General features: G+C 35.7%; 1 protein-coding gene across 2 annotated transcripts; it reads right to left on the bottom strand.

Moving 5' to 3' along the window:
- Positions 1-1,141: 1,141 nt before the first annotated feature.
- On the bottom strand, positions 1,142-20,498 carry LOC18438455 (uncharacterized). Of its 2 annotated transcripts, none has more exons than XM_011626745.3 (4): positions 19,677-20,498; positions 14,498-14,730; positions 12,559-13,408; positions 1,142-3,216 (listed from the first exon to the last, which is right to left on the bottom strand). In XM_011626745.3, exons 2-4 carry the CDS (start codon positions 14,726-14,728, stop codon positions 1,307-1,309), a joined length of 2,991 nt encoding a protein of 996 aa, XP_011625047.2. In that variant the 5' UTR covers positions 14,729-14,730; positions 19,677-20,498; the 3' UTR covers positions 1,142-1,306. The 2 variants fall into 2 exon arrangements, with proteins under 2 accessions (XP_011625047.2, XP_006848703.3); XM_006848640.4 differs by having other exon boundaries at positions 14,498-14,784.
- Between the last annotated feature and the right edge of the window lie 6,162 nt (positions 20,499-26,660).

Consider the following 26,660-nt stretch of genomic DNA (forward strand, 5'->3'; position numbering starts at 1 on the left):
AAATCAAATTGAATACATCTGATTATAAACAGGACTATAACGATTCAAAACCCTAGAAATCTAAACATTATTTGTAATATATCGTGAACAATAGATCGAAAGGCAAAAAAAAAAAAAAGGCAAATTTTTTTTTTCACAGACATCACTGTGTTATTCTAAAAACTCAGGCTGCAATTGAGTAAATTTAATAAAATTGAATATGGTAAATGATAAAATACATGATAAAGATTAAAACCCTACAAATTTAACTGATTATTTTCAGAGTATGGACTGAAATTGATCAAATGGCGGAAAAAAAAAAACACAGAGTTCTTACCTGGTTTCGTGAACCCGTGGCTTCAATCTCCAAATTAATATGTTTTTCTCAAAGATAATCACAAATGCGTAATAGAAATTTCTAATGAACACATTTACGATCAATATGTCTCAAACTTTTCACAAATTCATGCCCTATTTGGAATGAAACAAAACGAAAAGCGGAAACCCTAAAACCCACAACTTCATGAACCAAAAAATTGCAATTTTTCAACCATTTAATGCATGAAAAGGCTAAAAAGAGCTGCATAACGCCTAAATATTCGATCACATGACAAAAAGAAGAAGAAAAATGATAAAAAAAAGATAAAATTTAAAGAAACCCGTGAAGAATACTGTGCAGCCCGTGTTCTTCATGAGACTCGCCGATTCTATACAGTGAATCGGCGATGCACTATACAGAATCGCCTGGTCTCTCTAGAATCGGGTAATTCTGTGTAAAATACCAAAACCGACACGGACTGTGCCGATTCCTGAGTCGAACCAGTCGAGTCCGGTTCGACTCGACGTTTTTTAAAACACTAGTGAGAAGCATTGATATTCTTCATCACCCAAGTTGTGTATTCTTCCATTTTTGGTCGGCAGTAGTTTATACAAGCTCGTGATTTGTTTATCCAATTTAAAGTTCTTTCAACCATAAAACATTAAAAATCCCTTCTCTCGTGGTTCCTAAGCTTCCAAGTTTTTTGAAAAAGATGCAAATAGAGAGTGAATTATGAAATGCCAAAGAAAACGGGTAAAATGTATGGACATAAACCAGAAAAGGATGAATAACATGAATTGTAAAATAGAAACTAAGGAAGAGGAAATCAGTCACACTACATACTCACACAAAACAATAATCACCATTATTATGGAATTAATTATACAAATTGTTAACTCACAGATAGTCGGACACCCATTTGGGCCCGCACATTGACATTTACAAAGGCATCATCTATAACACTAAAAAACCACCAGGCCCCATGAGCTCCCTCTCTCTCTCTCTCTCTCAGCACATATTCTCACTTGCCTTAAAGGAAAGGCTCGGGGCCAAAACCGTCCCCGAAAATCTCTGCACTCTACGCCTCCTCCTCGTCGTCTTTCCCCACGAAATCCCCTGCAATTGCCCCACCTCACTCTCCAGCTCGCCTCCAAGGTCCACCTTATCCCTAGGTCCACCTCCAAGGCCCATGGTGCCAACAAGGGCCAAGCCTGCATCATTAATGGGAAAAGTGCAACTTGTGCGGCGAGCACGTGTGCCCCTTCTCGCTGGGCCCATGGGCCATGAGCAACCCGAGGCCCGAATAAGCCCACCAATTATTTGCATGTCCTCTGTGACCTCATGCCTAGCCAGCGATGCCAAGCCGGGTAATATCTCTCTTTGAAAATCTCGACGTCGCCTCCGCCTTCCTCTCGTGGGCCCTGATGAACCCATCTCAGGTCCATTAGAGCCCGGGCCAGGGCCTGCCTCAGCCTCTACCCTTTTATATTTGAACCAATCTTCTTCCTCGAAGTTTGTCTCAGTAAGCATGAGCGTCATGGACTCAAAGAAATCAATGCCATTTTCTTCACTCTCGCACCTTGCGGCCACTGCCTCATCTGGCAGCTGCGATTCACAGGCAGCCTCAGCAAGGCAATCGAGGGGCTGCCAAGTGGCAGGTGTAGGCTCATGACCGGTGCCACAATCTGGTTGGTGTTGGTCCACTGACAAGAGGATGAGAGCTTCAGCCACTGACATGATGCTCCCTTCTTTGGAGACTATTTCTTCTTGTGCCTCGTGATTTGCAAGGCCCAGTTCTCCCTCACTGAGACCTGATTCTCTCTCATTAATACATGCGGCTATATGATTTTTTCCAGCTCCCCCTCCCTCATCTGCTAACATTCCTTCATTTTTTCGAGGAGTTTTTTTCTCATATAAACCTTCATAGAGCTTCCCTTCTCTCACTAGACCTGTACCTCTTTCTCTCACATTCACCAAAGACTTCTCTTCAAAATGAGGAACCACGCAACAAATTGAAACACCTCTTGGTATAATCTCAACAATTTCATGTTCCTTAACATTAATGTTCTTGCAGTTTGCTGGAACAGAATCAGATGGCAAGATATCCAATAGGGTGTTGGAAAGATCACCCATTTCTGAATCTTGGGTAATAACCGATGGAACCGTTGCATTCTTAAATACCAAATGAGTTTCTATAGTGCTTGACCCAGTTGTATCTAATTGCTTTCTCTCTCTATCAGGCTTTCTCTCTCCATTATCTGATTGGAGTCCAGTTTCCCCTTCAGAATCATCAGAAGGCATCAGCGTTAAGTCAAAGCCCTTAAAACGTTTTTTGGGGCCCTTGTCTTCGTGACTCTTGTAGGCCTCGCATTCACCATTAGAAACATTTGGCTTCTCAGAAAGGAACAAATTGGCTTCAGACGAGGATGCATTGAGGTCAAACTCCAATACATGGGCATGTCCTTTCTGGTTGGAAGATTTACAATTGGAGCTCTGGCAGACCCCTGAACTACTATTTGGATGCCACCTCTCCTCTGTATATTCAGAACTTTTGGATATCTCAGAACCTTTATATGGACTCAAAAATGGGACATGATTCAAGTTGTTAAATGTTGAGGAAGACCCACTATTGGGATCAACAGGTTGAAATTTAAGTGTCACAGAACCTGGTAATGATGGGAAAGAAGATACAGCTCCTGCACAGGGGGGCTTATTTAGACCAGAATTTGTTTCAGGGACTCGGATTCCATAGCCAGCTCTCTCTCTGAACCATATTTCATTTTGCGTCTGATCAGGCAATGGAAATGAAGGGAGCTCGAAACCATTTTTCAATAAATATGGTGGATGCTCATAAGCCACGGGGAAATTAGAATGATTAAATCCATTGGGAAATGGAGTCCCATTGCTTCTGCAGTGCACTGTAATCAAAGGCAGGTAGACATTTTACTATCTGATAGATAACCAAAAGAATAATCTAAAAGAATAAAAAATTGGCTTCAAGGGTTGGTAAAATGCAACAAGCATTAAGGTGAGCAATCAGAACAACCTGCCCAAAAGCAATAAGCTGAATTTAACCAAATTATCATATATATATATATATATATATATATATATATATATATATAGGTAGGTAGATAAATAGATAGACAGAGAGAGAGAGACAGGATTCTACCATAACTTTCTCTGTCCACACCCCCAGGCTCCAACATCAAGAATTCCAAAAGCTCATCTCCATCCCAGAAGTTGATCTTTACAAATTCTCTTAGAACCTTGAGAATAAGAATTCCACCATGGCTTTAAATACTGAGGTACATACAAAGTTCCCCAAGGATTTATCCCCATTATTTAATTATTTCATGAACAGACACAGACTAGGTCAAGAATACCATAAGCTTTACATGATTAAATTTGGTTTTTTTTTGGATAAGTATGATTAAATTTGGTTTTTTTTTGGTTAAGTATGATTAAATTTGGTTTGATATTGTAAATACACATAACATCAAGCCAGCATTGCATGGTAAGAGGCCATTGAGAACCAAGGAAGCTGGTGTTTGAGAAATTAGGGTTTCTTTTTTCTTTGGGAAAATTTCATATAGAACCCTAATTCCTCATATTATTTCATGATAGACCCTCATTCCGTTTTTCTTTCAAGCGGCATAAAGAAACCCCTAAAGATTTCACCGCACCCGCTCATCTCTTATCTCCCTCTTTTATTGACTTTTTACCATAAAAATTAGCCCCAACAAATCTTTTTATACCCATTTCAACCCAAAAACTTTTTTAACCCTCATTTTCTCTTTCCACCCATTAAAAAAGTTTTTGGGGTTAATTTTTACAATCAAAAGTCAATAACAGATGGAGATAAGAGATGAGAGGGTAAGGTGAAATATTTAGGGGTTTTTTTATGCCTCTTGAAAAAAAAACAGAAGGAGGGTCTACCATGAAATAATATGAGGAATTAGGATTCTATAAGAAATTTTCCCTTTTTCTTTCTTATAGATATTCCAATCCTGTGTTTGTAAATATTTCAGGGGTACCCTTCTCTGGCCAATCTATCGGCTTCCGAGTTTGATAAGCCTTTTTGCCATTTGTATTCCTTTTCCTCTGCTAGGAGTGGTTCTTTGCCTCTCTTTCCCCCTCAGGATTGTACAGTGACCATTTTGGTCACCTCTTTTTGCATACTCTATTATTCTGCAATACAATTATAGTGAACTTCTCTAAATATATATATATATATATATATATATATATATATATATATATATATATATACATATATTTCATGGGTAAAATAGGAATAGTAATTAAGCTTTTAGGTTTCTCTGTCCTATTGTTTGAGAAAAATTTTAGGTTTCTCTATCCATTCCGAGGGATTTCTAATCATTTGTGTTTGTAGAGCTTTTGGGGTAAAATATGAGTAAGTTCTAGGGTATCAGATTCTTATGGGGCAAGTTAATTTTTCTTTATAATTATCTATATTTTTGTAAATAGAGGAAAGCAGTTGAATTGAGTTGAGGTCAAGTGGAAATATTTCTTGGGGTTGACTCCCTTGTAGGACTACATAGTGAATCACATCTCTCAGATGCACGTCGGACTCCTTTGCAGACCTTTGAGAATGGTATATTCTCGTATTTGTTTTTATTTTTTCGTTTTTTTCTTATTTCTTATTTCTGTTTCATGCATCATTTGGTATCATAACCATAGTTACCTGAATCTCTCACTAAAGGTAGCGATTCCAGTTTGGAACCCCAATTAGGTGATTATGTTGAGGACTCTTCACAGAACCCATTTCCATGAAAGTCTGGAATCTCAACTCCTTATTTTTGGAATCTTGATTCACACTTATAGAATCTCATTTCAAATATTAATTGTTTCTCAAATTTACAATTGGTGAATCTCAATTCCATACTTCTTGAAACTGGTTTCCACATCACAATACTCGATCCAATTGTTTTCGAGTCCAGACTCCTGAACAACAAGTTGTAGATGCAAGAAACATCAAACTAATCAAACATTGAATCTTGTTTCCACTTCATAGAACCTTGATATGTTTTTTTGGAATCGTAATACCATAAAATCATTATACTAATATTCTAGGTGCATAAATATGTGATTTATAATTGGCTGAAATATTTATGGATTTTGATTTGGGTTATTTGGAAATAGAAACTGGAGACAATTATCTTACACGTAATAATGGCAAACATGACTTCTTTTGTAGGGCCTGAGAGTATTAAAATAACATAACTTTCCCTTGCAACGTTAAAAATTGATTACTACATGTCTTCACCCCTAGTATCAAAGGCACATATCCCTCAATATTTACTGGAATTCTGCCATTTCCTTTTTTTTCCTTTTTTTTCAAGGCATCAACTCGAGCTAGACACCCAATCTCAAACTACAAGGTGTAGCCATCTTTTTTGGCATGAATGACCAATAGAAACCAAAGTGGTTGTCCACATTCTGCACTTACTCTTTAAGTAAGCTTTGTATTGATCTAATATGTAATCTCCAACTAATGTCTAATATTTGTCATTATCTATCCATGTGCCTGCTTGATGCTTGATTATAAGGCTGTACAAATCTTGATTGCCAGATGAGTCAAAACTCGAATCTAGACTGCTATGAATCTCGATTCCAAATTGGTATGAATCTCGATTCAAAATGCCTAAGAATCTCGATTTCAAAGATGGCGGAATCTTAATTCCGTAAATGAAGGAATTTCGATTCCATATTGGTCGATTCCAAATAGGTCGGAAACTCAATTCCATAGAGCTAGGAATCTTGATTCCATCTACATAGGGATCTCGATTCCATTTTGGTCGAATCTCTTTACTATAAAATAATAATCTCATTTCTCATGATTCCTCTTGTGCGGATGTCGATTCCGAAAACATGAATCTTTTAGCCACCCACGATTCCGCGATTCCAATCCAAAAACGAGTCGGAATTAAAATCATTTCCAACAACTATGATCATAGCTTTAGAAGATCCCTACATAACAATGTTGTCAAAGATCGCTCCCATGATCGAGGATTTGCTACAAAAGTTCATGGCGAATCTTATTTCAAAATTCAAGGAGATGAATTAGGTTGTGACCAATTTAAGAGATGATTGTCGAGCTTGTGTTAGGTAGGCAGCCAACATAAAACTTTGCCAAATCTAGCTCAAAAAAGGCAAGGGGTAGGCCCAAAAGGACATAGTTAGAAGTAGTGAGAAAAAATATGGGTACTTATAGCCTCACTAAGAGTATGGCGCTTAATAGAACAGAATGACGGGTCAGGATTGGTGTAGCCGACCCTAATTAGTTGGGAAAAGGCTTTGACAATGAACGGGTGTGTGTGGTAGCGGTAGCGGGATTGGAAAACCTTGGATTGACCCATGGCTGAAGCTCCCGACCATGGGGTTGCTGAGATTGTTTGAGAAATATATAATCCACTTTTTAGCATTATCTACACATGCACAATGAGACCCATAGCTTGAAAGTCCCATAAAATTTTTTAGAAAAATGAGATTGGAGAGCTATGATAAGAACCGAACTTAGGAATTGCCCAAGTCCCTAACTAAACGATACACAGTAAGAACCGCCCGATTCTAGACAACCCTGGCAATTCCCTTCTTCAAGACCATTCCAGACTAGGGAGCACCCTAGGTCCAAGCTGACTCAGATGATTCCCAGTTGGCTCACCAGTTTTCAACCACTTGCTCATACCGCGACCATGAAAACGGGAAACAAAAATCGTCTACAAGTGGTCGTTAGCAAGAAATCGACAAAAAGCAAATAAATAACACAAACGTGTTGCTTTCAAAATTCAGAAACTTTTGAAACTTCCCCTAGGGTCAAGATCCCTTCAAACCATGTTGGCACCCCATTTTCAATGGGGTTGCGATCCCCAACCAAAACAAAAAAAATACCTTTTATTCAGGGATCAAGATCCTTATAAGATAGGGATCGAGCTCCCATGATGGGAGGAGCAGGCTCCGCTTGGGCTCCAGCTCCAAGATTGCATGGGGGGAGAGTATCCAAGTGGGATTGCCACCCCCCAACTAAGTTCCCCGTGTCTATGTTTCCGAGTATGGATTGGAAACTTCAAGGAGAAATACATAAATTAAATCAGCAGTCTGAAGAATTAGAGAAATCTTTATGGTGAAGAGGTCGATCACAATCTGGTTAATCAATCATCAAATCTCGATTGCAACATCAACCGAAAACCACCACAAACTCCAATAATCTTTGAACAAATGTTTTATATTTGCAAGCATGTTTGCACCAACTCTTGACTTGTGTGGTGCTAGGAAAACTCTAGAGCGCATGCTCTCACCAAAGAGGGAGCCAGATCGGTAAATCACAACAAAAACATTTTGGAAATCTTTTGAGCTGTAATACCTCTTTACAAAATTACAATGTTAACATTTCCAAAAGAACAGAAAAAACAAATGGTAGCTGTCATATGAAGTACAAACCTTCGAGCACAAAAGAGAAATCAATATTGCAGAGTTTCACTGCAAATTTCACATTAATTGTTTTATTAATTTGTTGGTTGAAATGGAAAAAATACCTAGAGAAATGGTATCACCAACTACTGAAGAGGTCTTTGAACTATATGATCAGCTCAAAAGACTCGAGATTGAGCTTCTCCCAACCTCGGAAGAATGACATAGTTAGGGAATTAGGGTTTCTTTTTTTTCCTCTTGAGGAAATTCTAGTCATTTATATTTGTAGAGATTTTGGGGTTAAATTACGAATGATTAGGGTTTTGGTATAATCTTTTTCTTTGCTAGAGATATTTTTAGTCATTTGTGTTTGTAGAAATTTTAGGGGTAACATAACAAGTAATTAAGGTTTAGGTTTCATCCGAGACAAGTTAGGTATTTATGACTTTTTATATGCTTTTTATAAAGGGAGGAGAGAAGTTGAATTGAGTCTAGGTTTTATGAAAAAGTTACCGTAGGGTGGACTCCCTTGTTAGCATAGAGAGAGGGTCAAATCTCTCAAATGTTAGGTGGACACCCTTATAGACCTTTTTTTTTGGGTAATTCAGTGGGGACACCCTTGTAGACCTATGAGAGGTATATTTCTTTCTCTATCTTTTTCCTACATTTTCCTTCATTGATGTTATTAGAAAATGTTGGCTCTTTGGTCCATGAGTTCCGTTTACCACTTCCTGACGAATAAGGAGACGAGGAGATTGTGCTTTGTGCATTCCTCTGCAAATTCACAGGTCGAAAGCCAATCAAGTCTCCAACACCAAGCACAAGTGAAATGACTGATATGTAACAATTGCAGCATTATGTGTCTTTTCTATTTGGAAAACTTGTGGCTATTCAAGAAACTAAACTTCCAACAATAGGAGAAATAGTAGTATATCTTAATGAAAAGAGACCATTAATTGTTGAAAGAAGAGCATGATCCTGACCAACAACTAATTCCAGGAGTTATTTGTGGGGTTCAATTTAATCTCTCCATGTGTTTGAGCATACTGCAATGAGATATGACTTAAATTCTTCGTGCAATAGCCCCACATGATTCAATAACACCCTCCTACAAGAGATGGATAACAATATCTCACCCAATTGTTCCAAAGGCATGCCACAGACTGATATGGATGGAAGGCTTAATATCCCTCATAACTTTTTTCCCAATGAAACGGAGCAATTTTCATTAGGATTTCATTGGTTGGCCATGAGGGTTAGTTATGGATGTTCCAGTTGTCTTATGATCCAGGTAAAGACTGGTTTCATTTGGTTGGGAAGCATTTTATGCATCAAATGAACTAAAAGTAGACATGATTCCACTTTGGTGTATTTCATGGTAATTAGGGATAAGGTATACTCGAAGCACTATTTCATCATTCTCTTACTCATCAAGAGTAAGAGGGAAAAAAAAAACTCAAAGAACAAATAGGGAAGCCCATATTTTGGAATACCAATAATGTACAAATATAGGGAAAAAAAGAGAACTAAAAGAATATACCCTCTCTCAAAGGTTAGCAAGGAATTCCACCACCGTTGAGAGATTTGGTCCCGTCAATAAGCCTACAATTAGAGTCACCCCAGAGATCTTTTCCCAAGACCTAACTCAATTCAACTCCTCTCATTTATTTACAACAGCAAACATATTTAAAATGAAAAATCATATAAAGCAAACTTGCCCCAAAAGAAACCTAAACCCTAGTTGCTTATTGTTATCTTACAAGAGGTAAAAACAGGGCAAGTCTGGGTCAGGTCAAACCCAACATAGTAGGGCCCAGGTCTAATCCTAGACTGACCCAATGGGTCTAGGCTCAAACCCACCATGATAGGTCCAGCCTAGACCCAGATCCAACCCACTGCATCCAACTTTCAGGGCCCAACCCAAACTCGAGCAGATAGACCTGGAAAGTTTTGCAACCCTATAGTTCCCCCCCCCCCCCCCCCCCCCCCCCAAAAAGAAAAAAAATCTTTTCTAACACAAATGACCAGAATATCCCTAAAATAAAAAAAACTAAATCCTTAACTACATTGAGAACTCCCAAAGAAATTACACCAGAGAAGTTTAAAGCAATGGCAGGTGCACTTCTGCTTACTCAATGGATAACTGCTGAAACAAGTTTTACTCAAACATAAGTATCAAATGTTAAAACACTTGATAAGTTTTGTAAAGGAGCACCTGGTCTGTGGGCTTCCATAACATCTCACTCCTCGTGAGCATTTTTGTACCCCATAACACCCATAACATTTTAACGATATATTGTCAACTTTCACCCAAAAAAAAATACTAGATAAGTCTAATGCCATTAATTGATTCTAAACATTCCAATAACTTAGAAACAAGAAAATCACAAATTTCAGTTCAATGAAATTCCATATATTGAGGCATTCCCAAACTTCTTTTTACAGTTAGCATTTTAAAAGAAGGATTATATGGGTGTCTTTAAAGAACTAAGGTGTTCTAGTCATATTTGTAGAAGAGGTGGATGTTTCGGTCGTTTCTTTTTTTCTGAGCAAAGCTCGACGTACTTTATTATTTATTATGCTGAAAAAGCACCCCAGAAATTTACCATAGACCATGAATGATACTGGTTGAATCACTTAGAGGAATTTTATTGGACACATGCCGTACAAAGTTAAACACCATATTTACTAACTGAGCCTTTAGTCATCCAGAAATTTGGCTTCAGTTTGCTTACTTCGTTAAGGTTCGATATCAAGAAGGAGAGATAATATCTAATGAGGTAAAGCCTTGAGAAGGATTAACAACAAAATCTCCATCCACGATCAACAGGTAAAAAAAAAATAGATCAGAAAATAGAGCATAAAGGGTGGCCGCCATCTTTAAAGAAGAAGGAAGATAAGAAAAAAGAAAAGGAAATTCAAACACTTTTTTTTATTGTTAATTATAACAAAATGTCATTGATGTGAAAAAAATGTGCAAGTATAGGATGCATGGAATCATGTGAGTTAACAATGTAAGATTGTGATTTTAAAGACCAAAAAGATGGGCAAAATTTTGATCAGCTCGGGTTGGCATGAAAAATCATCATAGTTAGTATAGGCGATTGTAGAGCATAATAAATGACAGACTTGCGAAAACTGTACCCTCGATAAATATTTGAATGTAAGTTTTATGAACATGGTTCTGACTTATAGAAGGAAGGATTGCCAGTAGTATACAGGAAAGGGAGATAACAGTATGGTTCCTTTACGATAGCAATATCCCTGTAGGCTTCAATCCTGTGTGGTAAGCTGATGCTTAACATTGAATTATTAATTATCAATGTGTAACGCATCAAAAACAACAAATAATTTGTTCATATGTACATGGCAATAAAGGGAAAAGATTATGAATATGGATCATCCTACACTAATTACACATACATATGTACGCATTCATCATATGGATTCTAATTGAACCCAATCCTTGAGATGTTTGATATTGAAAGCTATTCACACACAACGGATTACAACAAAAAAGAAAAAAGTAGGTGTTTTCATATTATACCATGCTTATGTAGTAAGAGACAAGGAAAAGAAGGCCAAAATGAAAGCACGTTTACATTTTCATTACATAACAATTACAATGAAAATGAATGAATTCACCATTCTAATGCCACTTTGACAACTTTCCCTCGCTAGTTTTACTAATTACTAATGAACCATAAAGAATCAACAAGCCCCCAAGGTCTATTTTGGAATGCAAGCTTAGTAATAATAGGATGAAATGAGGAAGTAATTAAGATTTATGGTCAAGAAATGCCTAAAAGAGATTGTTTCCGTTATCTAGAGTCGATAATCTAAGAGAATGGAGAGATTGAGGAAGATAGAATTAGAGCTGGATGGACAAAGTCAGGATGTGCATCTGGAGTTTTATGTAATCGCAGCACACCATTGAGACTAAAGGAGAAGTTCTATAGGACAGCTGTAGCACTAGCTATACTTTATGGGATAGAGTGTTGAGTGGTCAAGAAACAACATATCCATAGGATGAGCATAGCTGAGATGAGATAGAATTTGGAATGAATACATACAAGAGAGCTTAGGTGTAGCTTCAATAGGCGACAAGATGCGGGAAAGTAGACTTAGGTAGCCTGATCATGTGCAGCGTAGACTTAATGCAATACCTGTTAGGAGGTGAGATTTGGTTCAAGTGAAAGGCTCTAAGAGAGCTAGGGAAAGACGCAAAAGGACATGGATATAAGTAGTGAGAAAAGATATGATGACTTTTGATCTTACTGAGGGTATGGCCCTTGTTAGAGAAGAATGGAATAACATGATTCATGTAGCCAACCTCAAATAATTGGGATAAGGCTTGGATAATGATGATAACTCAATGACTTCAAATGTTAAAGTTCCCCATACATCCTTTAACACTTTTAAGGCCATTCAAAATGTTTTCGAAAGGCATACAAGCAACCAATAAATCACAATTAATAATTTGCAACATTATTTAAGTGAACAGGTTATACATATTTACCACAGTCTCCATGACTAAGTGGTAAAAGACTAAGGTAGATTAATAACTGCACAATCTTTATACATTGCACAACACAAACATATGCACTATGCATGCCTATAAACATGCATGATGTGCATGCATGTGCGTGTTCACATGTATACTTGCATAAGCAGGCATAAGCAGAACATACCAACGTAAATTGACTTCAACAAATATAAAAATTGTGGAAAATGCAGCCACTTTGTCTGCATGGATTTAAATTTCAGGAATAAAATAACCAATCCAACAACAAAAAACAAAAGCCTTTCAGATGTAAGATGCTCACCAGGTTCAAGATTAAAAGCTGGCCACTCCCTTCTGCTTGCCCCTGGTTCAGTGTGATTCCCGTGAGTCTTAGGATCATTGTCTCTCTGACTGTAAGAGAAAAACTCCCTCGAAGGTCCTGGAAGACCAGTAACTGGTTGCAAGGAATATTGTGTCTTAGAAGTATCTTCACCCTGGATCAATGGACCCAAAATACCAACCGAAGCCAAACCAGTTGCATCCTTATTGCATAAGCCTTCTTTGGGTCCATTTAATTGGATCAAGTTCTGAATGTATGGATTGGAATATGCAAGGCTATCAAGTTTCAAACCATCTTCTTTACAACTTGGTTTTCCACTGCCAAGTGTAAGCTTCACCTCACTCTCAAGATGCATCCCACGATCTTTAAGGGAAGACCCAGTTCCAGAATAAGCATTAAAAGATGCGCCACCTATATTTTCTTCCTTTACATTTTCTTGGTCGTCTATGTCTATATACTCATCAGCTGGAAGACAGAGATCAAAAGTTCTTCTCGGCTTTGTGGCTTTCAACCATGCATTATTTTTCACCATCCCTTCATTATGGACATGCTTTGATACCACCTCTGTGCTACTCTCCATCAAAAATTTCACAGAAGATGGAAGATTGTTAGTACCTGGTATAGATGATCCACTAAAAGAACTTGCGTGTGCCATACCCATGCCAATGATTGGTGTTTTAATTGTTTTTTCTCTCCCCTCTGATGCCATTTGAAAGAATAATGGGTTTGCTTGGGGACCTCCCATCTGTAAAGAATTTTTATTGTTTTCTTTTGTCTTAAGGTCTTCCATCAACTCTTTTTGTACTCTGTAGAGGCGGTGCAGTTCGTGGACCTGGAACACAAGAATATGCTCAAAACCAGGTTTTATACTCTCGAAAAAATTTCCATCAAGAAATCGAATCCAGAATTGCATAGGAACAGTTCACCCATGAATCCAACACAATTGAGTAGTTCCGACTTAATGATTAACTAGTTGCCGGTATACATATCATATAAAAATGGAAACAAAATTTTGAATAAGAACAGATATTTCAAAGTAATGAGGAAAAAAAAAGTAAAATTAGAAATACAAGACATGATAGGGAGTCTTGGACATAGGGATCCTTTTTACCCAAAAAAAAAAAAAACGAACCGACAAACATTTTCTCCAAATTACAAACATTTCCTCTGCTTTTTATATTCATTATTAAAAAACACATTGGAAACTTAGAAATAACTACAAATGAAGAGCATGCATACTATGCTGCTGAAGGAGCAAACTGTACACCTACTCCCCCAGTCGGAAGACCTACTTGAGAAGATTTTTTTTCAATCTGAAATGTTTAGAACCACCTAAGAATCACTAGATGATTATTTTCAGAAGAAAAAATTTGAATTTTAAGTTTCTAACACTTAAATCTCACCCTTCAAAAATTGGAATGTCTGTGTTCATTCTTGAGACTTTTTTTTTTCTTTCAAGTGGATAGAGTGCAATTTGGAAATTGTTTTATTAAGGTTGGTCTATAGATTGAAGAGGTTACTTCCCCAGAATTTGGAGTCATAAAGTTATTCCTAGATTGGATTTTACCAGAGGGAGTAAATGGACACAGCATACTCCCCCAAGAGTATAAAATTTTGGCACAAATAAAAATATGTCTTTCTTTTTTTTTTTAACTACGGCTTAAAGATATTTAATTGATTAACGCACTTTGGTCATTTTCAAATGGGACAAAAAGGGATAAAAAACATTACTACGGCACTTAACAAGGATGCACAATTTTTCTTTTCATATATAATGCACAATTTTTCTTTTCGAATAATTATACCAGACTTGTAGTTGCATACTATTTTCCTCTACCAATAGATACAGTTGCATTCTAGAATTCACTTTAGCTACATAAAATTACCTGCTACAAGAACTAGGAAGAGAGAAAGGACATACCTGATTCCTGAATACGGCTTCATGCTTAAGCATTGTCTGCTTAAGTATTTCTTTGTCATACTCCAGATGTCCATCCATATGTACAGGCCTGAAACCATTATAATAATGCCCTCCCCTTAACATTTTGTCTTCATAAATATGTGACCAAGCATCACTCTTAGCATCTTCATTCAGATCCTTCATTGAGTAATACAGTGGCGCGTAGCTTTTGAATTGTACTTTAGCACCCATGCCTACCGAGTTTGCAATGGCAATAGAAATGAGAACAAATATAGTCTTCAAAGGACCTGGAAGAAGATACTTCATTTTCGACAATATAAACTTTAATCTCTAGAAAAGAATTTGATACAGGATAATATGCTCCAAATTTAGCAACTACGCTATCTAATGAATTTAGAACTTGTCCTCACCAAATACGACAAGCAAACATAGCATTTTTTCAGGTAACTATACTTTTATTTTTGTGATTGACAGATAACTATTTTTGACACGTAACCATTGTGCAAATAAATATATGACAGGGCCCAACACCCTTTTGCCTATTCTTCACTATTGTTTACACCACAGTGAGTATCATTAGGCTGGAATGAAGATAGAGCAACCAATATCCATACTGGAAGTAAATAAATAAATAAAGGAAAAGTAACCCGTCCACATGATGTGGTCGGGTGGCAGGGTGCACAAGCACCCTTCCAATGGTTGAGATTTCGCAAGGCCATATCTAACACCTAATAATTGATTTCCAGTTTTATTTTTTATTTAAATAAAAAATTATCTGAATGTTAGGGCGGGTGCAGTTTTATATTTATAAATAGAACTAAATAAAATTTACTAACAAATCTGTCAAACAAAAAATGACCAAAATACACTTAAATTTATTTTTATCAATATGTTTTATTCAAAATAATTTTTATTATACTTATTAAAGTCTACATAAAAATGAAGCTAAAACCCAAATTTCAGATCAATATCATTTTAAAATATAAATAAAAATAAAAAAACACAATTTATTTTAAGCCCTTGGATGAGGATGGTTAATCTGAACCATTAAAAGGTGATTGTGCACCTTTTGAGCATCCAAAGCATGTGGACACAATACCAACCCAGAAATAAAAGCATACTAAATGTCTTTCAATTTACATAATTGAAAACAATGCAATAAGGGCAAGTCCAAAAATATTTAGATACACTTATATGATAATTAACCCCTAAAAAGCAGCACTTTGCATGGTTTATCGTGCCAGTTCCATTTGAAGTAGGAAAAGTATCACATCAATATCATGTGGACAAGTCGAAGGGTGCACAAGCACCCTTCCAATGGTTGAGATTTCGCAAGGCCATATCTAATAGCCAAAATTCTTTTTATATTTTATTTTTAATTTATATTAAATAAAATATTTATCTGAATTTTGGAGTGTATGATTACTTTTATAAAGAGTGCCAAAAAAATCGTCATTGAAAAATATTTTATTTTGATCAATATTTTTCATCTGAAATATTTTATTATTATTTTCATTTAATTATACTTATAAAAATGAAGCTAAAATCCAAATTTCTTAGTAATAACACTCTTAAAAAAAATTAAAAATAGAAAGCAAAAGTCGTTTTTGGCCCTTGGATAAGGCTTGTTCAATCTGAACCACTAAAAGGTGCTTGTGTACCTTTTAAGTATCCACAACATGTGGACGCAATACCAACCCTTTTAAGTATATGTAAATTCATCTTGTCATGCCATCTTTGCTTTTTCTGTATTGTATATTCTAACCCAAAAGAGAACAAAAAAATCTATACCGCCCTCCCTTTCCTCCCAAGGAAAAACAGGAGAACAGTTTCACATAATAACATCATAGGCACAACTGAGTCAATCAAAATTTGAACTTACACAAACTGTCAACATGAACACACTTAAACCAGGAAACACTAAGAATCAGTAAGTGTTCCCACCAATAGAAATGCTAGTATGTTCATTTACACACAAAGAAGTTTTCTAGCATCTTTTCCCATCAAAAGCGGGACGGAGCCAAGAATCCATGTCGAAGTAGTCATACTTACATGGGTCTCCATATATAATTATGATTCGTTAGAAAGGAATACAAGCTATGCGGAAAATCCTTAGAGGAAACTCACCACCAAATATTACTGGACCAATAGGATGAATACCCAAATAAAAATATTGGAGCACCATGCTAGCTAGCCTATTGGCCAAATAGTTATAGCCTCTATAATTGCAAAGAAAAAAAAAAAAGAGAAAAAAAAAAAAGAAAGAAAAAAAATCTAGACCGTCAATCCCATGGCACTCAGCAATCTCCTCACAATGTGTGATCCCATAGTACTCCTAAAGTTGATCAACACCGAGATGATAAACTACGGCTGCCTTAACATCCTTAAAATCAATATCATATAAAAAACTACAGAGGTCCAAAAGACTAACAATTCAAAGCAACATAAGAAGCATAAAAGGGTAGTTTGGTCCTTTTTACAGATCCAATTGAAGTGCTAGAATTCCATGGAAAACAAAATGAGGAGGGGTCTGAATAGATGAAGAGATAACAAGCCGATTAGGTTTTCTGCTAGGGTGTATGAGACATTTATTTCCTACAATAGAGAATGACAAGAGAATATGGGACTAGAAGCGTTCTAGGGTTTATCCAGTAATATCCAAGTCAATTTTAGGAAAATAGTAGGAAGGTCCTAGAGCATCCACAGGGCATTTGTATCCGACACTCCAACTCCCAAAGGGTTATTGTCCAACCCCCAAAGGGTTCTTGGTTTTGGATGGTTGTCAATACTGTGTGAAATTTCACTGGGATCATTCACAGCATTGGACTCCAATCCTATACTTTTTTGCATTATGTTTAAAGTGAGGAAGGAAATGCATTGATCACCTATTACCGAAAAAAATAAAGCATAGATCACCAGCATACTCATTATGCATTTGCAAGGAGAGTTGAATTCATTTCTAGTTTGCGCTTTGGAAGAGCTCGATCAATGCACCATTGACCACTGTCGTTGTCAGATGGTTGTTTGGAAACTGGTCAGTTAAGAGAGACGGTCACCTGGTTAGTTAAGAGTTTGGCAGCATCAGGATGGGTGATCGAACTTGTAAATAGAATGCATTGCTTTCAAGAGAGCAGCCAACCCACATTCCAGACCTCATTGGCACAAGCTTAACTGTGATGACAAATCATTCAAGAATCTGAGTCATGGGAATGGGACACCTGCTATGGGACAAACAAGATGTTAAGACAAAGGCCTTTCATTGGCCCTTAGGACATTTTAACTCTTTATGAGGAATGCTAGGGACATTTTAATTCACAATACATTTGTTGAGCCGCTCACAGAATGTGATTTTCTATCCATGAAGAGATGGAAAGACATTAGGCTGCAGCCCCATGGTTGATTACAGGTGTGATTCAACATAATTTCGAGATAATCAAGCCTTGGAAGTCTTGTTTTATCACATTCCACGTGAGGCCAACAAGTTAGCGACTCAATAGCCAAACGAATAGATGAATTACCAGTGAGAGATCCCTACCCAGATTTCAATTCTGTACTTTCCATAGATGTATTGCACTACTTATATATACTTCTTATGCTGCTTAATTGAATGTTGCTAAGCAAGAAAAAAAGAAACTCAACAAGACAAGCTAGTTTGTAGTCTGCATCACAAATACCCATCTAACTAAAATCATCCATTTTGCTAAACCACATTAAGTTGATGCCTTAGCCTCATCGACCATCAAACCATCATTTACTCAGTGCTTCTTTTCTTTTTCTTGAAGTAATAGTTTGCTCCTTTCTTTTTTTTTCTTGAAGTTATAATTTGCTCCTTTCTATTTTTCCTTTATTTTTTTCCCCGAGTATATGCTTGTATATATGGATTAAGCATTTTCAGTGGCATCCCACCATATACTCCACCTCATTTCTTCCTTGTTTATTTATCACTTGATGGCTATCAAACTGTAGCTTCCCCTTGAACTGAGCACATAGTTGTTTAAACAGTACTCATCTGTAGCTAGACATTGATATTCAAGTCAAGTTGAACTGAAAAGAAAATTTATATTCAGCTCAAACCAAATATCCAATAACTCATCCTGTTAATGTCCCCTAATAGCTCATGCATCACAATCAGATGCATTGACCTCTTTGCATCAACCAACACCTTTATGACTTCAAATCCCATGTTTCCAACCCAAGCAATGCAAATTACTAATTGTGCTAACTTTCAGACTTGAAAACTGCATAGACAGTTGAGATAATCCAGATTATTGGGAATAAACATTCCTGAAAGGCCATTCTCTAAATAATCCAGGAAACTCTTTAAGCATACAATGACATAATTGTAAGTCTATAACCTTGTATCTAATGGAAAACCCTAGATGGTGCAGCAACATATAACATCCAAACCTGAACTTCAACACAAGCCAAACCTACATTTTAGAGTCATGAGAAAAAGCAGAATTTCTAATTTTCCAAGTCCCATATTCACTTTGAGAAGTTAAACAGAGTATGCAAGCCCAATTTAACAACTATGAGAAAGAAAAACACATATAATCCCTATTTAACAACTATAAGCAAGAAAATCACATGCTCCACAAACTCAAGTAAGACCATTCACGCATAAAGAATGGAAACAAAATGCCTAAAAAATTTGAAAATGCAAGCCCATTATAAAGAACATCTTCTTTCTTGCTCTTTCAGTAATTACATGAATAAACAATCTCAGAAGGATAGATGATAGAAACTAAGACCTGAAAAAGTCTCAAATCACAGGGGAAACGAAAAATGACTATAACCCAACAAAATATCAAATAACTGAATATACAATCAAGGAATAAACCTAAACCCCAATTTGCAAGAGAAGAATCTGTACACATCACCACAAACTATAATCTCAGGTAGAACAGAAAAAGGAATAAGAAATGAAGGAAAGAAAAGGGGAAATTTAGTCGAATTGATCAGTGTCCATTATTGAACACATGAAAGCCCCAAAGCCAACTTAGTGATTCTCATCTCCTCAGCCCCATTAAGGAAAAAAAATATCAAAAATCAAAATCTAATCTAACCCCAACAAAAATATTCAGCGGCAATACACAGAGAGAGAGAGAGAGAGAGATAGGGACGGAGGGAGAAAAATCCCATAACAAAAGTACCCACTAGAGAGAGAGAAAGAGAGTACCTTATGACCACCTTCTCTTGTGTTGCTCATCCTTTGCTAAATCTTCTCCATGGCAAATTTTCATGAAAAGAAAAGCAAAATTTCAAGGGGAAAAAAATGACCCAAGAAGAATTCACAATACATTGACTGTCCATTCAATCTCAGATGAAGCAAAACACAAATCCATTCTCTCACCCATACAAATCCCCAAAAAAAACAATAAGGAGATGGGTTTCACAACCAGTCCAACAACCATTGCCATGAAGAGAAAGAAGACCAACAACAATGAAAAACAACAATAAAATGAATTAAAATAAGGAAAAACAAAAAGGTATGTGATGGGTTTCAGATGATTTGGGCTGCGGGGATAGGGATTATGGTGTGCTGATGATCTCTGCTGGGCCACTCTGCAAGGGGACCGAGAGATCCTAGGCGAGAGTTAAAACAGTGACATGAGATTTGTCAACATTCGGTCCCTCTAAAACTCTCTCTCTCTCTCTCTCTAACTCTCTTTCTCTCTCTAGGCTCACTCTTCCAAACCTGCTTCTGCAGTGCCTCAATTCATCCTTTTCTGGCCCCTGTTGATGTAGAGAGAGAAAATAAAAAAACCAACTTCAGTTTCTAGATTCTCTCTCTGCCCCAACACGCAGATTCTCTCTCTTTCGCACTTTCTCTCACTACTCGGCTTCCGTTTCTTTGGGGTCGCCCTCCCTCTCTCTCTCTACTGATAACACAATACAAACTCCCTACTTTTCTGCAAAACAATTAATTAACCGCAATCACACAGACGCACATTCTCTCTACTTTCTCTCTCTAAAATCTGAGTTTAATATGAGTTCTCTCTACTTTCTCTCTCTACATTTTATAATATATTATGGGAATTTGTTTTAGATGAACCCCACTCCTAGCGTTGAAGAACTAAGTGAGAATGACCCGAAATACCCTTATCATATTTCTCAATGACTAAACGTCTCCTACTCCCTTTCATCTTTTAATAATAACTATTACCCCCACATCTTTACATTCAGCCTTCCGAGCGTGTATGCTATACTCCCGCGGGATCATACTTTTGGTAAACTTTCTTTATTAGCCTATCTTCTTGGGACTTTTTTTTTTCAATCTCTAGATTTTGAGAACCACCTAAGAATCGCTAGATTATTATTTTTAAAATAAAAATTCGAATTTTAAGCAAAGGCAAAAGTTTATATATGATTGCAACCTTAAAATGTAAAATTAAAGACGCAACCCAAAAATTCACTGGAAAATGTTATTTTGAAAATGTATGAATACAAAATTAGATTTTCAAATGTATGAATACAAAAAAAAGTTTTGAGTTTCAGAAATGGTGCATCTTGCAATACATTATCTGGACCGTCTATTTTCAAAAATTTCATATATTTATAGACCTACTTGATTTTAACCATTTTTGAAATTTGAAATTGTATAATAAGATATGAAAATAGATTTTCAGATAATCTTAAGAATTTTTTATACCAAAATTACGTGTTATGATAAATTTGGACGTATGCCTTACTTGGATTGTTTTAGGTTAATCTTATAAAAAACCACACCCTTTGACAAATAGGTCTCGCCCTATAGTGAGGGTCTCTATTCAAACTTGATACATTATTTTCTTCGAGTGCTTAGAGAATGCAATTCGCAAATTGATGAAGTCTCTATAGTGCCTAGGTTTTATAAAAACAAAATAAATCATCATCTCAAATCTTCAGCTAGAATGAATTTTTGGTATCGGAAATCGTCACGATTGCTCTAATTAATTTTCAACACCGACCATAAATTTTGAAACTCAAAAAATGATACAGATATTATGGATATGTAAATACATTTTTTTAGGGTGAAATGGATAGTCTAGATGATTTGTTATAATATACGCTATTTTTAGTATTTGAAATCCTAATTTTTTTTGCACAATCATAATATTCAAGCTGAGATGACTATTTAAAGGTTTTTCAACACTTGAATTGCAATTTTTTATGAGTTATGAGGCGAGGCTTTACTTATTTTGATATGTGTGGCGCTATCCAACCATTTTCCTTTGCAAATGATAGTTGTTTTTGGGCTGTGGTTTGTATAGAGCCTAGGCTCTAAACAATCAAATTAGAGTCTACCTTTAAATAGTATCGAAAAATGTGGTTTCAACACTAGAATCTTTGTGATAGCCTTAAAATATATTTTCATCTTTATTTATAAATTTTAAAGCTTAAAAAATGTTGTAAATCGACAGATCTATGAAAATCTTGAAAATTGACAGTCAAAAAATGCATTGCAAAATACATTATTTCCAAAACTTGAAATCAAATTTTTTTCTCATGTCCATGCATCTTGATGTCGAGATGATCAATTTGAGCATTTTTTGACATCAAAACAATCTCGTCTAGTAAAATTTTTGAGGGAGGCTCGAATGTGATTGTTTAGAGCCTCGACTCTATATAAACTTTTCCCTTATTTTTGTTGATGTTACTATAGGGGTTGAAGAGATTAAATTCCCTTGAGGACGCAGTTTCTACAAGGCCTAGGCTTTATGGAAACAAAGTAAAGCCTCACCTTGGATCCTTATTTGGAAAGCACTCGGGGGATAAAAAATCTCTATGATGGCTCTAAAATTAATTTCATCACCATCTATGAAATTTGAAGCTCAAAATATAGTACATATCTTGTGGATATGTGAACACTTGTTTTTAGGGTGAAATTGATAGTATAGATATTGTGTTAATTAATTTATTAATTTTAGGGCTTGAATTAGTCTTCTGCTTTTTTCCACATTCATAACGGTCAAGGTCAAGATTATTGATTTAAAGGTTTTCGATACCAAAATTACAATATTTTTGATGAGTTTGAGATGAGACTTTAGTTATTTTGATATATCAGCAGCCCTATCGAACCATTTTCCCTCTCTAAAATTACTCCTAGATTCGAGGGATTAAATTGATAGTATACTGCTATAGGAGTATAAAATCTTTTAGCTTTCGATCAATTCATTATGAAAATGTTTACACAAGGTTGAACCATCTAATTTATCATCTTATCATCGCGACCTACAAATATAAGAAAAAGATTTGAAGTCTTAAAAACAACACATTATCTGGGCTATCTATTTTCAAGATTTTCATGTATTTATAGATTTGATTGATATGAACCATTTTCAGAGTTTGAAATATTTAATTAAAGATAAAAAAAATTTAAATCATCCTAAAAAATTTCAACATCAAAATTACATCTTATAAAAAATTTGGAAGTGTGTCTTTATTTTTATTGTTTAAGGTTGCAACCTCGTGCAAACCTCACCCCTTCATCATTCATTGGATGGAGAGCTGTTATGAAAGAATGCATTTCATCGGCTCATCTTGACCATCAGCTTGGGTACGCAATCTTGAATGGACGGTTGAGATCTATAGAGGTGCAATGCCATACGTGAAAATATAGCCGTCCATCTTGAATGGCCAGTTCTCTCCCTAGTTTGTTTTCCTCTCTCTAGATTGTTTTTGCAAAGGCTAAGATAAACACCCGACCACTAAAATCCAATAAATTCCTCAGCTTTTTATTATGGTGTTGAAATAAGGGAAAGAAACTGTAAAGGAGGGAAAACATCGGCACCTTTGCTAACCCTTTCACTTTCCACTCCCACCTTTTTCTTTTTCTTTTTCAATATTAAAGCTTCTCTCTCTCTAGAGGAGAGAGTTTAGAGAGAGAATTCTCTTTCCTATGGAGAAAATTTAGAGCGAGAGAGAAAATCTTCTCTCTCCTCTAGAGTGAGTTCAACATTCGATATTTCACTCTCCCTCACCCTCTGTGCACCCCTTTCTCTGAAAAGTTCAACACCTCACTATCTTTCTGCCACCCCGTCTAGAGATGAACATTTCTTTCGCTCTAGACTATAGACATTCTTCCCTCTCTCTCTAGATTTTAAATGATTGTTTAAAAAGGGATTGCATACGGTAAGATAATTTATTTTTGGTCACAATCATACTTAACTGTTAGATTTGAATCCGATGGCCAATAATAGGTCATGTAGTTCAAAAAATATATTTTAAATTATTGTGTGTAGTAGATGGCCAACGTAGCTATTTAATGTTATAAATAACATTTAGAAATGATTGTGACTTTATATGAAAAATTATTACTTTTATAACCTTCTTTTTTGATAAAAAAATCACCAAGTCCACTTAAAGTCTCTTGAGTCTAACCCATGATTGTAGGGGTTTTTATAGAAAGATCTTTGAAATTCAAAAAGAAAGAAGAAGGAATTCTAGCAATTTTTCCTTTTCTTTTTCTTTGTTAGGGGGAATTTCCGCCTCTCCAAGCCCAGCACAAGACTTGCTTAGGCAACTTGCCTGAGAATTGACCCGATCAGGATGCCAAACTAGAATTTCGGATCCTATTCGAATCTAGATAATGATCCAAGAATTGGATCCAGATATGGGTACAAGTGGATCCCATCCAGATCTAATCCATATCCGGATTCAACCAGGTTTTTATAATAGTATATTTTTAGTTTATATACATATATGCATAAATAAATTATAACAATTTTAAATTTTAGGTCTATTTCGGATCCAAATCTAGATCTTATATATAATTTCTGATCTAGATCCAAATATTCAGGATCCAATCATATCCAAATCTAATGTGTAGTATTCGAATCCAAATGTGGATCTGGGTGGATCCAAACCCAATCCAAATTATTCTCACCCCTAAGCACAAGGCTGGGTCTTCCACACTGCTTCGAAGTCAACACTTCACTCTCCCATGCTACAGGGTCCCTCTCTCTCTCTCTCTAAAAGTTCAACACCACTCTTTCTCCTTACTCTCTACAATTCAACATCTCTCGCTCAAATTCATGATTATCATCTTTCTCTCCCTAAATTTCCCCGCCTCTCTATACACCGATGCGGTTACCATATAGAGCCAACATTGAGAATGGGACAAGGCACAGTGGCTAAGGAGGCCCATGTCTCAACATAACATCCCACCCTCCATTACCATAGTTAAAAATACACATACACACATATATATATATACATCCCACTCTCCATTACCATCGTTAAAAAAAAAAAAACACACACACACACACACACATATATATATATATATATATTGAGAAATATTTTAGTGATTAATACTTAGTTTTACATTTTTTTCATGGTTTTTGGAGTATCTCTAAAATACTTATGGACTGAAATTGGTTTATGCAAAATCCATTTTTTCACTAATTTTTAATCTCATTTGAATGCATTTTGTTTAATTATACTTCAAACATACTTTTTTGAGATTTTTTTTAAAAAAATTAACCCTTTTTAACCCAATTGTTTCTACCCAGTTAATTTGGTTACCCAAACCAGTTCCAAGTTACTCGAACCCGGTTCGGCTCATGACCGGATTCTGAGGCCATTCGTGCAATCAAACACTGCTCTCTAATGTTTAACATCTCTCTCTTCACCTTCATCATCTCTCGAAAATTCAAATCTCTGTTCAGCTCCAACCAACAGTAAAGGGGTAAATTTTTGTCAACAATAAACTTCACCAGAGAATTCAAGGAAACATCTCGGATCTTATTGCACAAAGTTGAGGCATTCACCATCGAAGAAAAGAAGAGGATATTATCAACTTCTTGGAAAATTCCACGACGTGTTTCCTTATCTCAAACACCACTTGCTTTTTCGATAAAATCAAAGGGAAGCCAAAAGATATTTTACTCCCTCAGGTTCATACTGTCTATTTATTCTTTCGGGTAAAACTTTATCTAGAATAGTTTTAGTACTTTAAGTTTCGGACATATAATCTCTTTAACATGTAGACTAACCTCGATAAAAAATTTCTGCAATTGCACCTTCTAAGCACTTGAAAAAAATAAAAAAGTTTCAATATTCAATAGAACCTTAATAATTTTTAGAAGGTGAGATCTAATTGTTGGAAAACTCAAATTTCAATTTTTTTTTTTGGAATAATCATCTAGTGATTCTAAGTTTATTATTAAATTGTTTATTTGAAAAAAATCCTCCCAAAAATGCCGTTTGGTCGAGGGAATAGAAACACAATATGCTTTTGAGAGAACATAGCTCCAATTGAATTCTCATCGCAAGGCCGAAATGGTCATACTTCAATAATATTGTGCTACATTTATTTTAAACCTTGTGGTTGGGTCATGTTTCGTCAACTTAAAATATCTCCTCTCTCTCCCTCCGGATTGATCATTCTTTTGACTTGTTTGTTGCTGTTTCTTTCACGAATCCATGTCTTAGTATTATCTCCCCGTTGTATATCCAACCGTTGCATTGGATCATTATTTATCTATCTATATATATATATATATATATATATATATATATATATATATATATATATAGAGGGAAAGCTTTCTATTGTTCTCGCTCGTTACTACATAGAAATTCTATCCTCCCCCTACCATCCAGCCGTCCATTTTTTATCAAGAGAGCTACTCACCATTTGATCTTAGATCTGACATCTCAAAGTATTTTATTTTTAGTTTTTTTATACAAGTTGTATGAAAATGAAATTTGGTACGTGCCGTCTTCTCATTGGGACGCGCTTATAAAAAATATTAAAAATAAAATTTGAATAAAATATAATGACCAAAAACCCCTTGAAACTTTCAAGGGTATTTTGGTCATTTTATTTTATCAAAAATATTTTTTTTTATATTTTTCACTAGTGCGAGTTTAATAGAGGAATGGACGTCCAAAATTTGGTGTCAAAATAGTTTATAGAAAAAAATTAAAAATAAAATAGTGTAGAGATGTGACATTGTGATTGGGGCAATCTTAGCTCTCCATTAAAAAATAGACGGTTGGATAAAAGGAAGGATAGAACTTCTAGGGGAAGTATAGAAACATTTTTCATATATATATATATATATATATATATATATATATATATATATATATATATATATATATATATATATATATATATATATATATATATATATATATGTAGGAAAACACTACGCAAATGCCTATAGCTGAA

This window comes from Amborella trichopoda, chromosome 10 (assembly GCF_054954075.1).
Source record: "Amborella trichopoda isolate Santa Cruz 75 chromosome 10, AtrichopodaSantaCruz75HAP2 v2.0, whole genome shotgun sequence".
NCBI classification, from domain to species: Eukaryota; Viridiplantae; Streptophyta; class Magnoliopsida; order Amborellales; family Amborellaceae; genus Amborella; species Amborella trichopoda.